The sequence below is a fragment of the Larus michahellis genome, chromosome 8, assembly GCF_964199755.1.
Source record: "Larus michahellis chromosome 8, bLarMic1.1, whole genome shotgun sequence".
NCBI classification, from domain to species: Eukaryota; Metazoa; Chordata; class Aves; order Charadriiformes; family Laridae; genus Larus; species Larus michahellis.
Window position 1 is genome coordinate 29,439,954 of NC_133903.1, and position 16,811 is coordinate 29,456,764.

Genomic DNA, 16,811 nt, shown 5'->3' on the forward strand with positions numbered 1-16,811 from the left:
AGAATGGCTGTCAATCTTGTTCTGAAATTTCTTGGTGCATCGACAGCCTCTGTGCTTTCTCCTATATTCTCCAGGCAATTTCACACCCTGCCTGGTTTGTTGGGGTTTTTTTGTTTTTGTTTTGTTTTTTTAAATTGGGATCAGTACTACTGAAGCTGTAAAATTGAATTGATACTTTCTTCCGGACTCTTGGCTATACCCAAAATTCACCACTTAATCCTACCTGGCCTCTTTCGGCTCTCAGTCATACCCTAAATGCTCATTACTAGTGTTTGCAATTCAAAGTGAATGCAATTAACTATTTGAGATACTTCCAATTGCTTTACTGCAAGGATGGAATACATCAGAGGAGCCTTAAGAACAATACTTCCAACACTTTGCTAGGCTGAAGTGTAAAGTTTAACCTATTTCTATTAGATTTAACTCCATTGGTTTCAACATTTGCTCTTGCAGACCCGTAGATTGTCCTGCATTTACAAATATTAGAACGCTGGGTAACATCTTACCAAGAAGATACAAAAAGAGCACAAGGGGGGCTATTTAGAGAGCTATGCTGACGCCTTCTTGGCGGAGATTACCCAGGACGGAATCAAGACATGCTGCTGATAAAACGTTCATCACATGCTATGATGGCTGCTCCTGTCCTGTTGCTAAAGGGAGAGAATTTCGCTCTCCACTGCCATCTGCTAGGCAAGATGACTAAAATTTATCTCAGCCAATAGACAAAAGACATTTTCCCCCTGCTGGGAGAAATACGCAGAGAAAGCTTCAGTTTTTGAATAACAATTAAGTTTCTATTAATTCTTAAAGCAAAATTTATTGAGAAGACTCACAGTGTCATTGTCCTAGTATTGTATGAAACATAAAATATGTATTTGCAGAGCATTAGGCATTTAAATCCCACTAGAGAGATTATTTTTATAATATTTTTTATAATTTTTATATTATAAAATTAATTATTTTTATAATATAAATCCATAACACAGTAATAAAGAGCACAAAACTGGGGAAGTACGTAATGCTTCGTTATATTGCCAGATGTAAACCTCTGTCTGTCTCTCAATGCAAGGGCTCTGCATGAACAACAGGTCATTAAATATGGGTTAGGAGGAGTTAATGATACATCTGATGTAAAGAACAGCCTTTCTGCAGACTTGCACTGCTCTGTTCTCACCAGCTCCTGGACAAAGAGCCATTCACTCCCCAGCCTTGTATGAATGCTTTGCATACAAAAAGAGACAGGAGAAACAAAAGGATCCTGTAGCCCACAGAACTTTTCAGCCTTGCTTGGCGTTTGGAAAGTTATAGACTCCCCTCAAAGGGGCTGACTAAGCAAATGAGACCAGAATGTAATGGGTAGTACTGAATATTTAAATACTGAATATTTAAACACTGAAAAATAGAGTAGAAAATGCACTCCTGCATCTCTGTTAAGAAGGAAAGGGAAGAGGAGGGAGAAAAATACTCTTTGAATGATTTGGAAATAATAAGGAAAGATAGTTCTCTGCAAAAGCCCCAAGCAAAGCCCTAAATAAGGCTTATAAGCATCAAAACAAGTGACTGAAAGCACAGATACTCAGTAAGAATTGCAAGGTGTTTTGAACTATACACCCATAGAATCACAGACATGAAGATGCTTCTTCAGTTGAGCAGACAAACCACCTGGTATACAGGAAAACCACAGAGGAAAGAATAGATGCTACAGTAACAACAGCGAGCCAAACGCTATATAAAGCTACTGTCCTAAAAGCGTGGTCTGCTACAAAGTACTCGTTCTCTCAATATCCCCTCTCTGCCTTTATTTCCCTCTTCATTTACCCTCTATTGATCCTCCAGCAGAAGAAATGAACTGAAAATGTAAAACTAGCTTGCTATTTGCTGTCATTATCCAGCGCTGGCTCTCCCATCAAAAAGCATCCGTTCCCTCCTCTGCAAACCCCTGAGACAGGGTCCGGCTGCCACTTCTTACGCGACTGTGCCAAGCACAGCGTGGCCCCGCTTTTAAGCGCTGTTGCAAGGAACACGATCACCAGGACAAAATAAAATACATAAGAGAGGAACTTGGTTCTGCTCTCATCTGGACAGATGAACATCTTTGGCTTCCACCACTCTTGTGAGCGTTTAATTCCACAGCACACCCAGCGGCAGCGGGGACACTGAAGGATCATGCTGTATCCCCACATCCAGGGGCAGGAGGAGATGGTTTCCTTTTCCTCTCCCCAAGAACTTCCATCGAGGGTTTTCACATCAAAATGCCAACAAGATTTTTTTCTTTTAAGTCTCCCTACCCACTTCTACCAAACAAAGAGAAAATATCAGAATGTATAGTGTTAAAGCCTTGGCAGGTTTTCAAAGCTGTCTGCTGCGTTTAGATGCCAAACTTCCATGAATACTAAAGGGATGCGGATGTCCAATTACTCTTAAATAGCTTTGGAAATACAAGTCATCCCCCTCACTTTTCAACATACCAGTTTACGCCCAAGATTTTGTTTAGTTTTACTTCTACTCTATGTTGAAAGAAAACCTTTATAGGCTGAATCCAGCCAAAAGAATGAATAGGGATCCAATCTCAAATTTAATAAAAAGCAAAAGCTTAATTTGAAGTCCTGGACGAAAAAAAAAAATAATAATAAAAAGGAATAATTATTCAGGATCTCAGTGTTAAGAGTTAGAGATCAAATAGCACATCTCTGATTTTTTACTTAAGACAGAAGTTATCAAAGGGCCTGATTTAAAGTCCATTACAGTAAGTAGCATTGCACTAAAAGTCCAATAAGTGTCTTCTGACTGAAACACAGGGAACCACATCGGTCTTAGAATGTTCTGAATTGTACATTAACAATTTATACTATTCCATATGCCTTGTTTGATACTTAGTGTGACTTCTCCCTATCGTAGGGCAGAAACTGCCTTTAGAAGTGTTCCTCCTGGCCCTGTTGGTTTGTGCCTTCCTGCAATGACAATACCAGCGCGGGCTGTGGGAGGCAAAAATCCCGCAAGGACTAGCAGCGAGCAACTGGGCAGTTCCTGCTGTGCCAGAACCCAGGCCACATGTGCTTGGCTTTGGGAGGGCTTCCCTCCCACTCTCCCGACTCACATGGAAAGGAGTGAAGGCAGCGTATGCAACGCGCCTGTCCCTCTAGTCCATCCTACTGCACCAGCAGAGAGAAAGCTACCAACTCCCCCACAGCCTTGCTGGAAATGAAGATTAGAGTGTGCAGCCCAGAGAGGCCGCCCAGCAGCTACTGGTGGCTGCAGAACCTCACACACTCACGGGGCAGATCACAGCTGATTTTAATAAAGAAAGGCCCAAGCCAGAGGAAAAAGCTTCACCCCGAAGACTTGATAAAACCTCACCCAACACAAACTGATTTAACAAAAGCACAAATTATTCAAACCTTTTAAAAGTTCATTTTTTTCTGCCCTAACACTTCCGCTTCTCTTAAGTACGGCATCTGCTTTTTTACTTGCCTCTGTCACTCAGGGAGGAGCATCTCACCTTTTTTGAACAGAATAAAAGTTTCATGTCCCAAATCAAATCCAGTTAATGCTTGCGCTGCTTGGATAGGATATTCTGCAGACCTCATCAAATGACCAAAAAATATCTCACACACTTAGGGTATGATACATCCAGATTTCCAGGGACACTTTTCCAGTACTCCCAGCACTCTCTTCGTCTAATCTGAATGTGTGCGTTTCGAACGCATACACCAGATAACTCTGCAGCACTCTCAGCGACGGTGTACCCACAGCAACTCCAACACAAAATGAATGCACTAGACTTGAGGGCAACCTGGCTTCCATAGACATAAATTTTGGAGGAAGCTTGTCAATATGTGCTTTCCTACACAAAACGTGTCCTATAACGGGGAGATGCAGATGCTGTTCCCTCCTACTCTGTGTCAAGGAGCTGCTCACCTGTCAAAAGATGGAAGGGACCTTTTTTTTTTTTGATTTGGCCGCATCACTGTTCTCCTTTGGACCAAAGAAGAAGAGCTCAGCATCACCATTCACGATTGTTCCCTTACTCCACAATCCTGCTTTATCACCAAGAATAAGGAACGGGGCTCAAGCTCTTCATGTGAAAATAATATTCACAACTGACGCCAAAATCTTACTTGCTTTTTTAAGAGAGTGCCCTTTTCATTACTTCTTTACTTCACTGGAAAACACCACAAGTACTTATAAAACCCAGATTATGCACTGACACCCACTTTAGTCTCAGTACTGTTATGAACAACAAGTATCACTAACAAGAAAGTTGCAAAAATGCAGACGCTTTACTACTTATTCTACACTAATGTAGAGATGAAAACTAAGCTGGTTAAATTCAATTACTATCCATTTCTCTTTTATTTTTCCTTATAACATCTGCTTTTCTTCACAAGTCCATATGCCACAGCTGCATGTAAATCATTCTAACTTTTATAGCTTAAATTTCATCTATATTTTGTCCCAAGCCATAAAATTCTAGATTATCCGTGATACTCGAAAAGCCAAGAGAAACATCCATGGATTCTTGAACACTACACTCCTCAGATTTGTGAGAGGGGAAGGAAGCGGTGACCTCCTAGGATTTCCTGTGGGTTCTATCATTTATTATAAAGGCTGGGGATAATGTTAACAAGGTCAGGCAGCCTACGTGCCCTTCCTCTGAAGGAGATGCTATAACTTACTCCGAGAGGTACACAAGTCAGTGAGATCAGAACTAGGCTCACAAAAGCAAGTTCTGTTCTATGGAGAGTTTTCCCTGTGCGTTCTTGCCCTCTTCTGACATGCTCACCTTATAAAGCGGTGTGGGAGGAGGGCACGGCCAACTTTCTCAGTGTCATGCATGCTCCTGACTTGCTACTGCTCTCAACAACCTGACCCAAACTTACCTGAGCACTTGCTATAAATATAATTTAGGCTATTTGTTTGAAGCAAAACTGCAATATCTGAACTTCCTTTATTCCCCTTTCCTACCTTCAAAGCCAACCACAAGAGGATGCCCCTCCTTAAAGCAGAGCTTCTACCAAGCCAGCACAGTACCAAAAACCAACAAGACAGGAATTCATTCTCTTCGAGACCACAGGACCACAGCAGTGCACAAATCTGGCCCAGGATCCTTCCCCTCAATCAGCATCCAACGACGCAGTGAACAAGAAGCACATCGTCTTTAGAAGAGGACACCTATTTACCTCTTCATTCCTGCTTGAATGCTCAAATGAAACCCATTACAAACTGGCTGTGCACACATTTCAAGCTCAATTCCTTTTCCAGTCAAGGCTGGTTTTCTCTCCTCTGATACGCTCCTGAGAAAATGTAAGAAAGACTCCTAAGTCAGACTTGCCACTTCTTTTGTGTTGCAATCCAATTGTAATATTACAACTGTAATTCCCAGATATGAAAATATTTAGAACTTAATTGCAGAGTTAACTGAGCTAAGTGGCACCAGCTATACAATTGATAGAAACCTTACTGCATGGAGCTGGCATTTCCACAGGAGCCAAAGAGTTTAGGTGTCTCCTGACCAATGATTCTCAGAAAAAGAGTAATTACTTTTTTCAGGCTGCTTTTAAAAATCTTATCATTAACACCTACATTAAAGAAAACAATATAGAAGTAGAAACTAAAGCCCACGATGATGATATTCATAAAGATATTGAGTTCTTCCCCCTCTCAAATTCCCAATCCTCGAGTATCTGATTTTATAACTTCTATGTTTCACTAGTTTTGTACGTTTCTATTTCTAGGTTGCTATGATTCTTTTCACTAGGGGAAAATATAGGAAGAAATCAGAACCCTTTATCTAGAGGACTCTACAAACTCCAGTGCAAAAGGAAGATTCCCAAAAGACTTTTTCATCATCCTTGTAAGAGTGCAGCCTAACGGAGTTTGAACATTTTAATGGCTAGTGATGAAACACCACAAAACAATCAAAACCAGACCAAGGATGACTGGCTGTAAGGCGGACTGCTGTTTCAATGGATTACCCCTTTGGCTCCAGCCCCAAGTTTAAAATGCTTCAATACTCAGTTGCAGAGAGATTTAATTATTTCCCTAGTCACTGAAGGGGTGAATTTGCAATTCTGGAGAGCTATGTCCCCTATGAAGTGGCAAAGGGGGAGAACCATGAGCAGGGACCCCGCAGCTGGACATGCCTTTCCATGCCTCAGCTCATCTAGACCTCCAGCAGCACCCACAGCACCACCCAAAGCCAGCCCACCACCCAGGACACAAGGCAGCCTCCCAGTGCCAAGCACTTTTCTCCAAAAACATCGCTTTGGTGATCACCCATCTTAGCAGATTTCACAGTAGGTTTTAAACTTGCTTGTCAGATACACGGGATCTTTTATAAATATATAAAGTAAATATGCAAAGAGCAATTTGTATATTGTGCTTAAGTCTTCTGCCTCCTGAGGACAGCAAAAACCAATTAGATATGGACACGTAAAAATTTTGCTGCATGAAAATCCAGGTTGAAGTCCCAAACCATCACCCTAAGTTAAACCCTCACTGTCTCTTTGCCTCTGTATACTCCTCCTAACTGTCTGCACCACAGTCTGTTCCTCTCACTGTTTTCCTTTGTTACCTCTCTTGACAGTAGAGGGTCTTCAGGGTGGAGACTGTTGCAAACAATTCTAGGCATGTTTGTACAGTGATTTGTAAAATGAGGTCACAGTCTCAGGTGGGACATTTATTTGCATTACCGAAGTACCTCGGTAACAGAGAAATAAGAATGGAAACAGCTAAAAATCAAAACTGTGTTGAACTGGGTGGGGAACACACATAAAGATGCTTTCTGGGCATCTTAACAGATGTATATGTATGTAATTTACAACAAAATAAGTTGTCTTAAGAGCCTTTAGTCAAAAAGGGAGCTGTGTATCATCAGGCATACAGCCACCTTTGACTCATTCACATTATTTGAGCTACTCACAAGTTCTCATTAATTACAGAAAGAAAATTTCCCCAGATACAAATCAATTAATACATAAGAACCCCAAAAGAGCAGTATGGCAACCCACTAACACAGAGCAACAAAACCTGCACTGTTAGCGCAATGATATTTGAAATAACTACTTTGGGCAAAGCATCCTTGCAAAGGCTACTATTTTATGTATCCCAATTTTTTCTGTTAAAAATGTATCTTTATAAAAAGTAAGTAAAATAAATCTTACATGAAGCATTATTGGCTGAAAGTAACAACGTATATGCCTACAACTATTGCTTTCTCCTATACGTTTGTGGCGCTCTGGCAATTCACATGCTTAGGAAGGAAGAGATTCTCATCACACACTGTCACTTGTCAAGCCAGCTCCTCTTTAAAGTTACTAGAACTCACACAAACTTGCTGTCCTTTCATATTTTATTCTTCAAAGACATGTATGTCCAAAACATAGACTAGAAAACTGAGGGTATATAATTACCCGTTCAAAAGAAGGAATTCCTCAACATTTTTATATTCTTGTATATATGCACTGTCAGTTTTTATTGCTCCTCACATTCCATGTCAGAATTGGCATGGACTGAGACGCAAAGCTCACAGCAGTAAATCTAACTGCACAGTCTGCGCCCCAGGATGGCTGCCCTTCCCTCGTCTGACTTCTTACCCGGCTGTGAAGTTGCTGCACTTGAGCAACCACAGCTATTACAACGCCGGCAGGCCTGGCAGCCAGGCATTTCAACATCACTAGTCACTGAGCCACAAAACATTCTGACAAAGCAAGCAGTATTATACTCCTTTTCAGATACAAAAGAGAAGCACAGGTAATGCATCACACCTTGTTCCATATCTACCTAGTGGGAGAACCAAAATTAAAACCTAAGAGTTCTTATGCTGCTCCTCTGTTCTAATTTCTATATGCCAGAACAACTCTGTACATCCCCGGAGGTGTCCAAGGCCAGGCTGGATGAGGCTTCGAGCAACCTGGGCTGGTGGGAGGTGTCCCTGCCCAGGGCAGGGGGTGGCACTGGATGGGCTTTAACGGTCCCTTCCAACTCTAACCGTTCTATGATTCTATCACTTGATTTTGAAAAATGCAATAAATACAATACTCCCAAAATAAGATCACCTCTGACCCAGTCATGTCTCAGAATTTAGGGTGAGAAAACTAATGTTGCATGTTCTAAGCATTTATAAAGATATAGCAGATGTGGTTTTACAGTCTTACCATAAAAGCTATTCATAACATTTAGGGGTTCTTCTGCTGTCTGCAAAGATGTACAGCTGCATGTTCATGTGAAGTACTAGAAGGGGATAGTGAATTCTTTCTCACGTTTGTACAATCCCTGTTTCAAATCAGCAGCCCCAAGGAGGAGACTTAGGTCTGAAAATACCAGTATCCAGTAAAATATATACTGGTATTCTAGTCATGACTTTGCAGCCCATGCATTCTGGGTTTTTTTGGGGGAAAAGCTATATTAAATTCATATTATTGAGAGTTTATATTAGTGAGAGTTGGGATGTGGGCAGCATACATTTACACATTTTATGTTTATGCTGAGATTCTGAATTTTGCAGTATTCTTGACATCTGCCTATCAGGTTATTAAGTCCATGTACGCTAAAAGTAATGGAAGAAATTCCTGACAACATCTCCCTACCATGTAAACGTTGGCTCATTTTCCATTATATACTGGTTCTTACCTGTCAAGGAGAAGTTCCAGTACTTCCTTAGTAGAAGAAAAGGCCCTGTATGTTGAGAGGAAGATACTGATGTAGGTAAAATCGTTATCCCCAAAAGCTGTCAGAAGGTTCTCCACAAGTTTCTCCAAAGTTCCAGCTTTAATAGTCCTGATCTTGCACGTTTCATACTGGCTGACTGTATGTTCTGGAGGTAACTGGTCCCCCTCAGCCTACAAAGTTGAAACAAAACCAAAGCACAAAAATCAGACAGAAGCCAGATCCCTGACACAGCTTTCACACTGACACACAGATTAAATTCCACCTTTTCACAGGAATAGTCCACCTTAATTTACCAAATGGTGTTGTCAATTTTGGCTCTCCAAACACCAAACGCTGTATCAAATAACAGAGGTTTTTAGTAAGTTTAACTTGAAGATATTTCTCCGACATGCTCCACAAAATATTTTATAAACTGACTGCTATCAAGTTATCTTACAATCCCATCGTATATTATTATCTGAAAGAAAATCCATTATCCCACAAAGCATATTACCAGAGGGAACAAGAGTGGTAATTCAGTGTCCCACTTAACTTCTGAATAAACATGAAAACTGACCACAACTTTAGCATCAGCACTTACAACTCCCTTGATGAAAATACCGACTTGGAGTCGTCACACAGAACCTAAGGTCACCAACACATTTGAACGCAAAACATTTCATGATACTTTTGCAAGGAGGGCATCAAAGTCATCGTGCAAACATGCCAGTGTCATTTTCTCTTACAGTTTCCATTTGGCACGATATTTGTGAACAAAAGTAGGGTTTGGTGTTGGGGTTGTGCGTGTTTTTAAGCAGCATTTGGTTTTAATGCTTACAGCCTGCTTTAAGTCTGTAATAACAGAAACATTCCCTTAAATTCTGCCACTATTTAGAGGACAGTTCAGAAAATTATTTTTGTGACCAGTTTAAATACTTATTTGTTAAATATGTGTGAGGGACAGTACAAACCCCACTGTTATCCCAATGCAACCCCACAGGCAATGAAGGAAATTACTCCTGAGTAACTTGCAAAATTTTGTTCCATGGATCTTATGGCTGTTTTAAGGGTGTATAATCTGCTATATACCTGACTTAAAGGTATAGACAGAGTATATATAGAATTATATATGACACCACCTTTACAGAAACACTGAAAGGGCATAGTGGTGGCAACAGCATATATCTCCTCCATTCAAATTTTCCCTACACAAAACTTGCTTGGAAAAAAGAAATATTAAATTTTCTTGATGACTACTCATCTTACAATTAAAACATACTTTTGAAAATAACTAGTTACGCAATACAACTGCTTTCAAACAGGGAAGAAATTCTGCACTAGTGTATTTATTAACTTTCTATCCAGCAGATTGTTGCACTCATGATGTGTTGATTTACAGCCAAATTCTACTCCATGTGTGTAAAAACCTCTCATTCACTGACATGACTGTGGACCAAACAAGGACAGAATCTGCTTCCAAGATTGATACATGCACAAAATTTTCCATTAATTGCAACACTGCAACTTCCCCAGGACATCATGTTGGGAGAATGTTAAAAAAAACCCAACCCAAACAAACACAAAAAAAGAGCAAAACAAAAAACAACCCCAAATTCTGAAGATGTAAAATGGAGTTTGTCAGCAAAACATTAAACTGCTGGAAATCATTTTAAGAGACTTTTAGGGCTTGTTTGTATTTGTATTATTCTAGCAATTCTGCCTGTAAGTTGAAAAGGAAAAGGAGCTGGCAGAGGAGCTGAAGAGCGGAGGTTCAGGCAGCGGCACTGCGGGCTGGGCAAGCACACTGACGGGGAGCGCCTGGCTCTGCAGGCAAGTGAGAGCCCGGCTCTTCACCGACACAAGCAGGCTACCCAAAGGCAAGAGAGTTTTCATGTTTGCTTTTGTTTTGTCTGCTCAGAGGAATACTGTATCTACCACTATTAAAAGATGTTCCTAACGCTCCTTGCAAGTTTTGACAGTGGCACACGGTGATGACTCTTATGTGGCACCAGTTAAAGCCAGCAGAACTTCTGCACTGCATCAAAACAATAAAAAAGGCTCTCCAGCTTTTCTCCTTCAACAACATGTTGAACAAAATGTTAGACACTCACAGCTTCAATGAGGTCCTCTACAAGACATGCCATTTTATAGTCTAACTTTTTTTTAATGTTTTTTAAACAGTCTCACTTTGATTTTTTCAGGCAACAGATTATAGCCTTGATAATCTTCAAGTGTAACTGATGAGCATATAGCTTCCTAAAAGACAGACAGCAAATGTAGAAAGACTGAACTGAGCTCTATTCAAGTCCTTATTTTGTGAGGTTGTGTGGGTACTCATCTGCTTTAATTCTAACATCTTTACTAATCCTCTGCAATGCTGTACCTTCAGAGGGGCCCACTCTCTTTTAAGGCGATCGTCTTACAGCTATACAGCCCAAAACAGTACCCACGTATGCAGTTCCTGCTGAAACAGGAGAGCTCCATGCACGCTAACACACATTCGAGCCAAAACGTTCCTTCAAACACAAACCAACTCCAAAACCAGCTGCAGATGCCCCAGACTGAAGGAGCTATAATTCGATTCCAAGCTGGTTACAATGGAGGTCCTGACCTTGCCCCATACCAGCTGGCTCCCGAATCCACACACAATCTCACTGACTCACCCAGGCATTGTGAAAGTGCAAGATAGCCACACACACAATTGCAGGATGAGGAAAAGATATGAGTATCAGCATAATATCCCACAGACGTCTTCTCTCTGCAACAGCCACCAACACAGGGCTCGAGTAAGAGGTCCTAAGTTACAAGCAGCTTGTGACCAGCACAGCTTCTTACCAGGTGTGTGAGAGCAAGACTCCTGTATCAATCTGGCGAAGACATCACATGCAACCTTCGATACCTCAATCCCCACTTCCCCTCGGTCCTTCTCTGCAAGAACTGGCCAGGATACGCTGATCTCTTGCCATTTTGTCTACCGATGACAGGAAAATAAAGTAAAAGCTGCATATGCCCCAAAGTTTGACCGCCAAAATACAGATGTGGATCCCACAGCCTCATGGGCCAGAGGTACAAATGCTACCTGTTAACCTTCAATGGGATTACAATTATAAAATCCACCTTCTCCTAAATTAATGATACATCTTAGCAAGAGGGAATAGAGGCTCAAGGTAAAAAAATAGTTCAAATTCTGAAGTGTAGTCATTATTTCAGAAACATCACTGGAAACAATCACTTTTACCCAAAAAAACCCACTGGTCTGCATTTTTTTTTTCCAATGCAAATATAATCTGTTGAGATTCTGAAAGTGAGAATCGTGGAATGAAATCACTGTAGCTGTTTTTCACTAGGCAGACTGGAAAAAAAAATACCGAAAGAAAACAACTGGGATGAACCGTGAGTAAATGAGATATCGAATATTCTTTGGGCTTAGTCGTTAAAACGTTATCACTTTAGTAAAGACTTCTTTTATTCAGAAATTCTCCAAAATTATTTTCAAAAGCACCTAACTAACTAGTGTCTCTTAAACTCCATTTTTACTAATTTTGACATATTTTTAAATGCTTTTGACTTTCCTTGAAACTTACCGCTTTTCCAGATGGGGAGTTTTCCACTCTAGCTATTTTTATTCACTTACTGGACAGACACCCTATGCTGGAATAAAACTGCCTGAAGTGCAGTAGCTTTTAAGTTCACTAAAAATAAGGTACTCTAATCAAGAATGACTGTTTCATTTCACTGTTTGTATAAATGTGAATCAGCTTTAATCTTCTGAAAGTAGGAATATGGTGCTGTTTGCCCCTTTTTTTTTTTGATACTCCTTCCTTACACATAGGCTCTCCAGCATAAGCCTTTAGTATCTACACTCATCCTTGGCAGAGACGGGTAAGGGAAGGGGAAAAAAAAATAATAAATCGTGAAATGATTAAGATTCAAAGGCCCCAAAAATACAAGCATCCATAACAGCAGACAGAGGAGAAAAATCGAAGGTGTCCTTCATTTAACATGCAATCACACATCACTTAAGGCAAGCAGCAAGACAGATGAAACAAAAGTTGTTTGAAGAACAACCGGATTCCATGGCAAAAACCACACAGAACTTAACAACGTGTCCTCAAGATGCTAAGTAAGCCTCTACTCACTTTAGTCAAGTATTTTTGTAAAGAACTGCAAAAATATTAACAACTTATTTGACACAGTGTTTCCTTCCAACAAAGATCTTAATGAACTTTCTACTTGAGCCTGCTCCCTTTAAAAGGGAGAAAACAAGATTGTCCTGTAGGTATATTGGGAGATAAAATGCACAGCAGCTGACAATCATGCTGAACTGACTCAAACTTGCAGGCATTGTGCTGACTCCCCCGTCCGTACCGCATGACCATTGAAAAAAAAACAAAACAAAAAAACCAAAACCAAACCACACAACCAAACCCTGTGAAAAGTGGTACTTTTGCACTAACAATACCACCTAACAGTGCATCAGACAGAGCAGTGACCGGACTAAGCTTATCAAACAAAGTCACAAGTATTTCGAGTCTCATTAGGGCTGTGCATATCCATGCCCTCAGTTCTGCCATGCCGGCAGCATTTAAGAGCCTTCCATCCCACTCTCCTCTCTGTCCTTGCCCTCCACCCTGCACAACTGTCAGTCTGGAAAACAGCTTGCATGAGATAAGACTCTGAATTCGAAGCGGAATTTCCACTCTAGGAAAGCATGGCCTGAAATGCAGGATTTGGGTGGGCAGATCTTCTGCAGGCAGCACAGATGCCTGCCTTTGCAAGAGCGGCTGCTTTCATCGTACAGTGCACGTGGAAATAAAATCAATATGGATCTCTCCGCAGAGGTCCCTCCACTTCGCTAACTCCTGTTTCCTCATTTTGGATGCTGCTGAAAATCAGGTGTTGACGGTACCAAACTCAGAGGCCAAAATAACTTTACTAGCTCTTTCCTATGATCCGACAGCTAGGGGTATTCCTGGATTTCCAAAGCTCCACCCTTTTCCTTTCCTTTCTTACCACATAAATAAACTTTCTTGGCAGCAACCCAGAGTTTCCAGGACCAGTTAATTCCATGATCACTATACAAAAGGCATTCTCATTTGCTCGTATCCTTAGAGCTCACAGCCCGGCTGGTATCTGGCTGAAGAGCTGGCAAACAGGAACAAAAGCTGTGGTTCGGATTAAGAGGCAAAAAAAGAAGAAGAAGAAACAAAATCCTCTTACACGAATGCTGTTGCTCAGTTAGAACCCTTTCACTCAGGCACCTTGCAGCTACTTAAAACCACTCTGGGGAAAATAAGAAACATCATGCATAGCAAGGTGCTGAGCTGTGCTTCTCACACCTTCTGAAGTTATGCTGATTTAGGCTCATTTGGGTATCAGTGAACTATGAGGGACTAGCTCTAAATGAATCAAAGCAAAAATAAAGCAGCCTAATTTACACATCACCTCTCACTGCATGCATCTAAAGGAGTTTAAGCAAGTGCATTAAGAAATTGAATCTTCAAAGAAGTCTACATTAAAATAGCATTGTCCAACTCGTAGAAATGGTGGAAGTTACTCAGCCATGGGAACATATAAATTCCTCCTCTGAATTTGGCCCACTTCTTAAAAGCATCTGTGCAGCAAAGGAATGGACCATATTATTCAGTGAGAGTCAAGTCCTCTGAGAGGTTCACTGTGCAGCATACAAGCTTTTTAGGGAGCAAAAATTGCCCCAACAGCTTAGCCCCAAACCTTCATCTCTCTCCATTCTAGTACCGATCTATGCACTTACCTTCTCATTGCTTCCTACCTACAAATATTTCCTTCTCACCCTGACTCTCATCTCTCTTGCTAGAAGGACTTTTAACAAAAGCAAGACAAATCCTACTTTCTTCTTTTATCTGCCGTACAGTCTTCATTGAGTTAACTGAACCCAAAACATCATATTACTTAAACCATTTTCATTTTTGTTTGATGCGTTTCACAGTTCTGCAGTTCACCACAATCTTGTTCTCTCCTAAGCATGCCAGGGACATACTATTTTCATAATACATCACTGTGTATAAACATTCTTTGTGGTGGTTTTGATTGGACATTGAAGCTTAGCAAGTTCCTAATTTAAAATAGAAAAGCAAGAAAAAGAAACCAGTAAGTCAGGTAAGACTCTTAGTCATGTGCATCTTACATTGTTTGAGGAATAGCTGTCATCAAATTACACTTACTGGAAATACTATTCTGACCCAGCAAACGAATGTGTCCCATATTAAATATATTTCCAAAGCTCTCCTATATTAGAGGAGAATTTCTTCTGTAATACTGAGCATCCTCCTCTCTTTGGTGCTTAGGAACACTAAAATGCCCAATCACCAAACTGAGCAGTAAATACTCAAATTAATAGACAGCTAAGTGAGTAAAGCACCAGAAGGAAGGCAAGGAAATAGGTTTTATTGCCCATTTTGGCAGTAAAAATCAGCCCATTTTGTAAAATATTTTGACTTGTACAGATGAAGGAAGTATCACATAGTGTCTCCATGAGGGAAGAGCTCTACATAGAGTCTTTGGACTTGCATAAAACAGGCAGTGATTAACTGTCAAAACTAACAAAAGCTTTTACAGGAATGGATTATAGGGGGTCCCTAAGAGAGCGAAAAAGGCAGCTGGGGCAGTTCCCCTGCACCCCACAAACAGTAAATAGTAATTACTGTTTCTGCTAACAACTCTTGCCTTAACTTCTCTTCCTCCCTCCCCACACGCTCACTGCTTCCAGTCTGTCCTGGAAATGCATTGGTGCCAAAGCCTCCCAGGCCGACTTACTTACTAGGAGCCGTAAAGGAGAAAAGCATGGGTATTGAGTGGGGAAAACCAGCACAAAAGGTGGCAGACAGCTCAAATATTTTGACTTTGAAACAGCTTCCAGTAATCCTGACTACAGATTACAATGACAGGTGTACCGTGCCTTCCGCCTGAAGAGTACGTAGCAGTTCAAGCTCATAGCACAGAAATCTTGTATTTCCATACAGAACGCAAGCCTCAATTGTAGTTATCCGAATACGCAGCACAATCAAGCAGGACATTTCTACTATTCACCACCCCAGCAGTTAATATCAACCATATCTATAAAACATTAGATAGATCAGCTTACACAGCCAAATAGTCATTTGGCCACTACTAATTTAGCTAAAACTACTGGTCGCCCTTTGCAAGGGGTGCGACTATTTTCTCTGCTCACAGATTTTAACTAATTTCAAAAATTTTAGCTGCACAAAGCAAAATGCCTCTTAACTGCAGATGGTAGGGAGCTTGGCTCTTCAGGTGACAGCCTTGCAAGAAGAAAAGTCCCTCCTGGGAGGTCTTCAAAGGTGGCTCAAGAGGATCTTAGCACTCTGGAAATTCAAGCCATGGTGCTCTTAGCCCTGGGTAGAGCCATATGGAAGACCTCTGTGTGCCACAGTTCTTCCAGCTATGGAAGGGCAGATTAACACTGACCTCCTCTATAAAGTACTTCTGAGTCCATAGATGACAAGTACTCTATAAAACTAAGCAGTATCATTTCTACACTGAGTCCATATAGCAGACCACCAAACCAGCCCAGTTTTGTTGCAACAAGTAGACAGCATAAGCTAAAAATAGCAACCGAAAACATGACAAATCCATGCATTCAGCTCAAAAGACCAGATCCCAGCTCAGTTCTTTGTAAGATCTACTGGTAACTTGAAAACAAACTGTCTTTTTTTCACAATTAAAACTTTTCCCCAGTTCCTCCTCACCCGTTTTACTGTCTTTGGAGGAGTCACCTGCCAGCGCCATGCAATACCAGTCAGTCTAGATCTTAATAGAGGGTTGAGACACCAGAGCGTTCAACAGAAGAGACCTCCCCATGGCTTTAGCTTTTGCACTGTTACCAAGCGATTGCAGAATACTGTCACGAGCCAGAGACTAAGGGCACAGCAAGCAAGGAGTAGTGCAAACCCAGGTATGAACAAATACTTTGAAAAAAGATACCGTCAAAAATCATTGTGATATTTTTTGTTAAACAACACGACACGCCGATACACATTGTAAGCAGCCAGGTTGAATACACATAATGGAGTCCACTTATTAGTGTGTAAATCTCCTACAAAAGAGTTAACTAAACCCTGAAAAGGTGGCACAAATGGCTAAGACCATGTCAACTTCCCAGT

The 16,811-nt window shown here is 40.9% G+C and overlaps 1 protein-coding gene across 1 annotated transcript in view; it reads right to left on the reverse strand.

Moving 5' to 3' along the window:
- Positions 1-16,811, reverse strand: part of RGL1 (ral guanine nucleotide dissociation stimulator like 1) — a 77,139-nt gene that overhangs the window by 42,732 nt on the left and 17,596 nt on the right. The window contains exon 3 of the mRNA XM_074597601.1: positions 8,632-8,840. Within this exon, the coding sequence (XP_074453702.1) occupies positions 8,632-8,840 (209 nt within the window). The remainder of the gene's footprint in view (positions 1-8,631; positions 8,841-16,811) is intronic.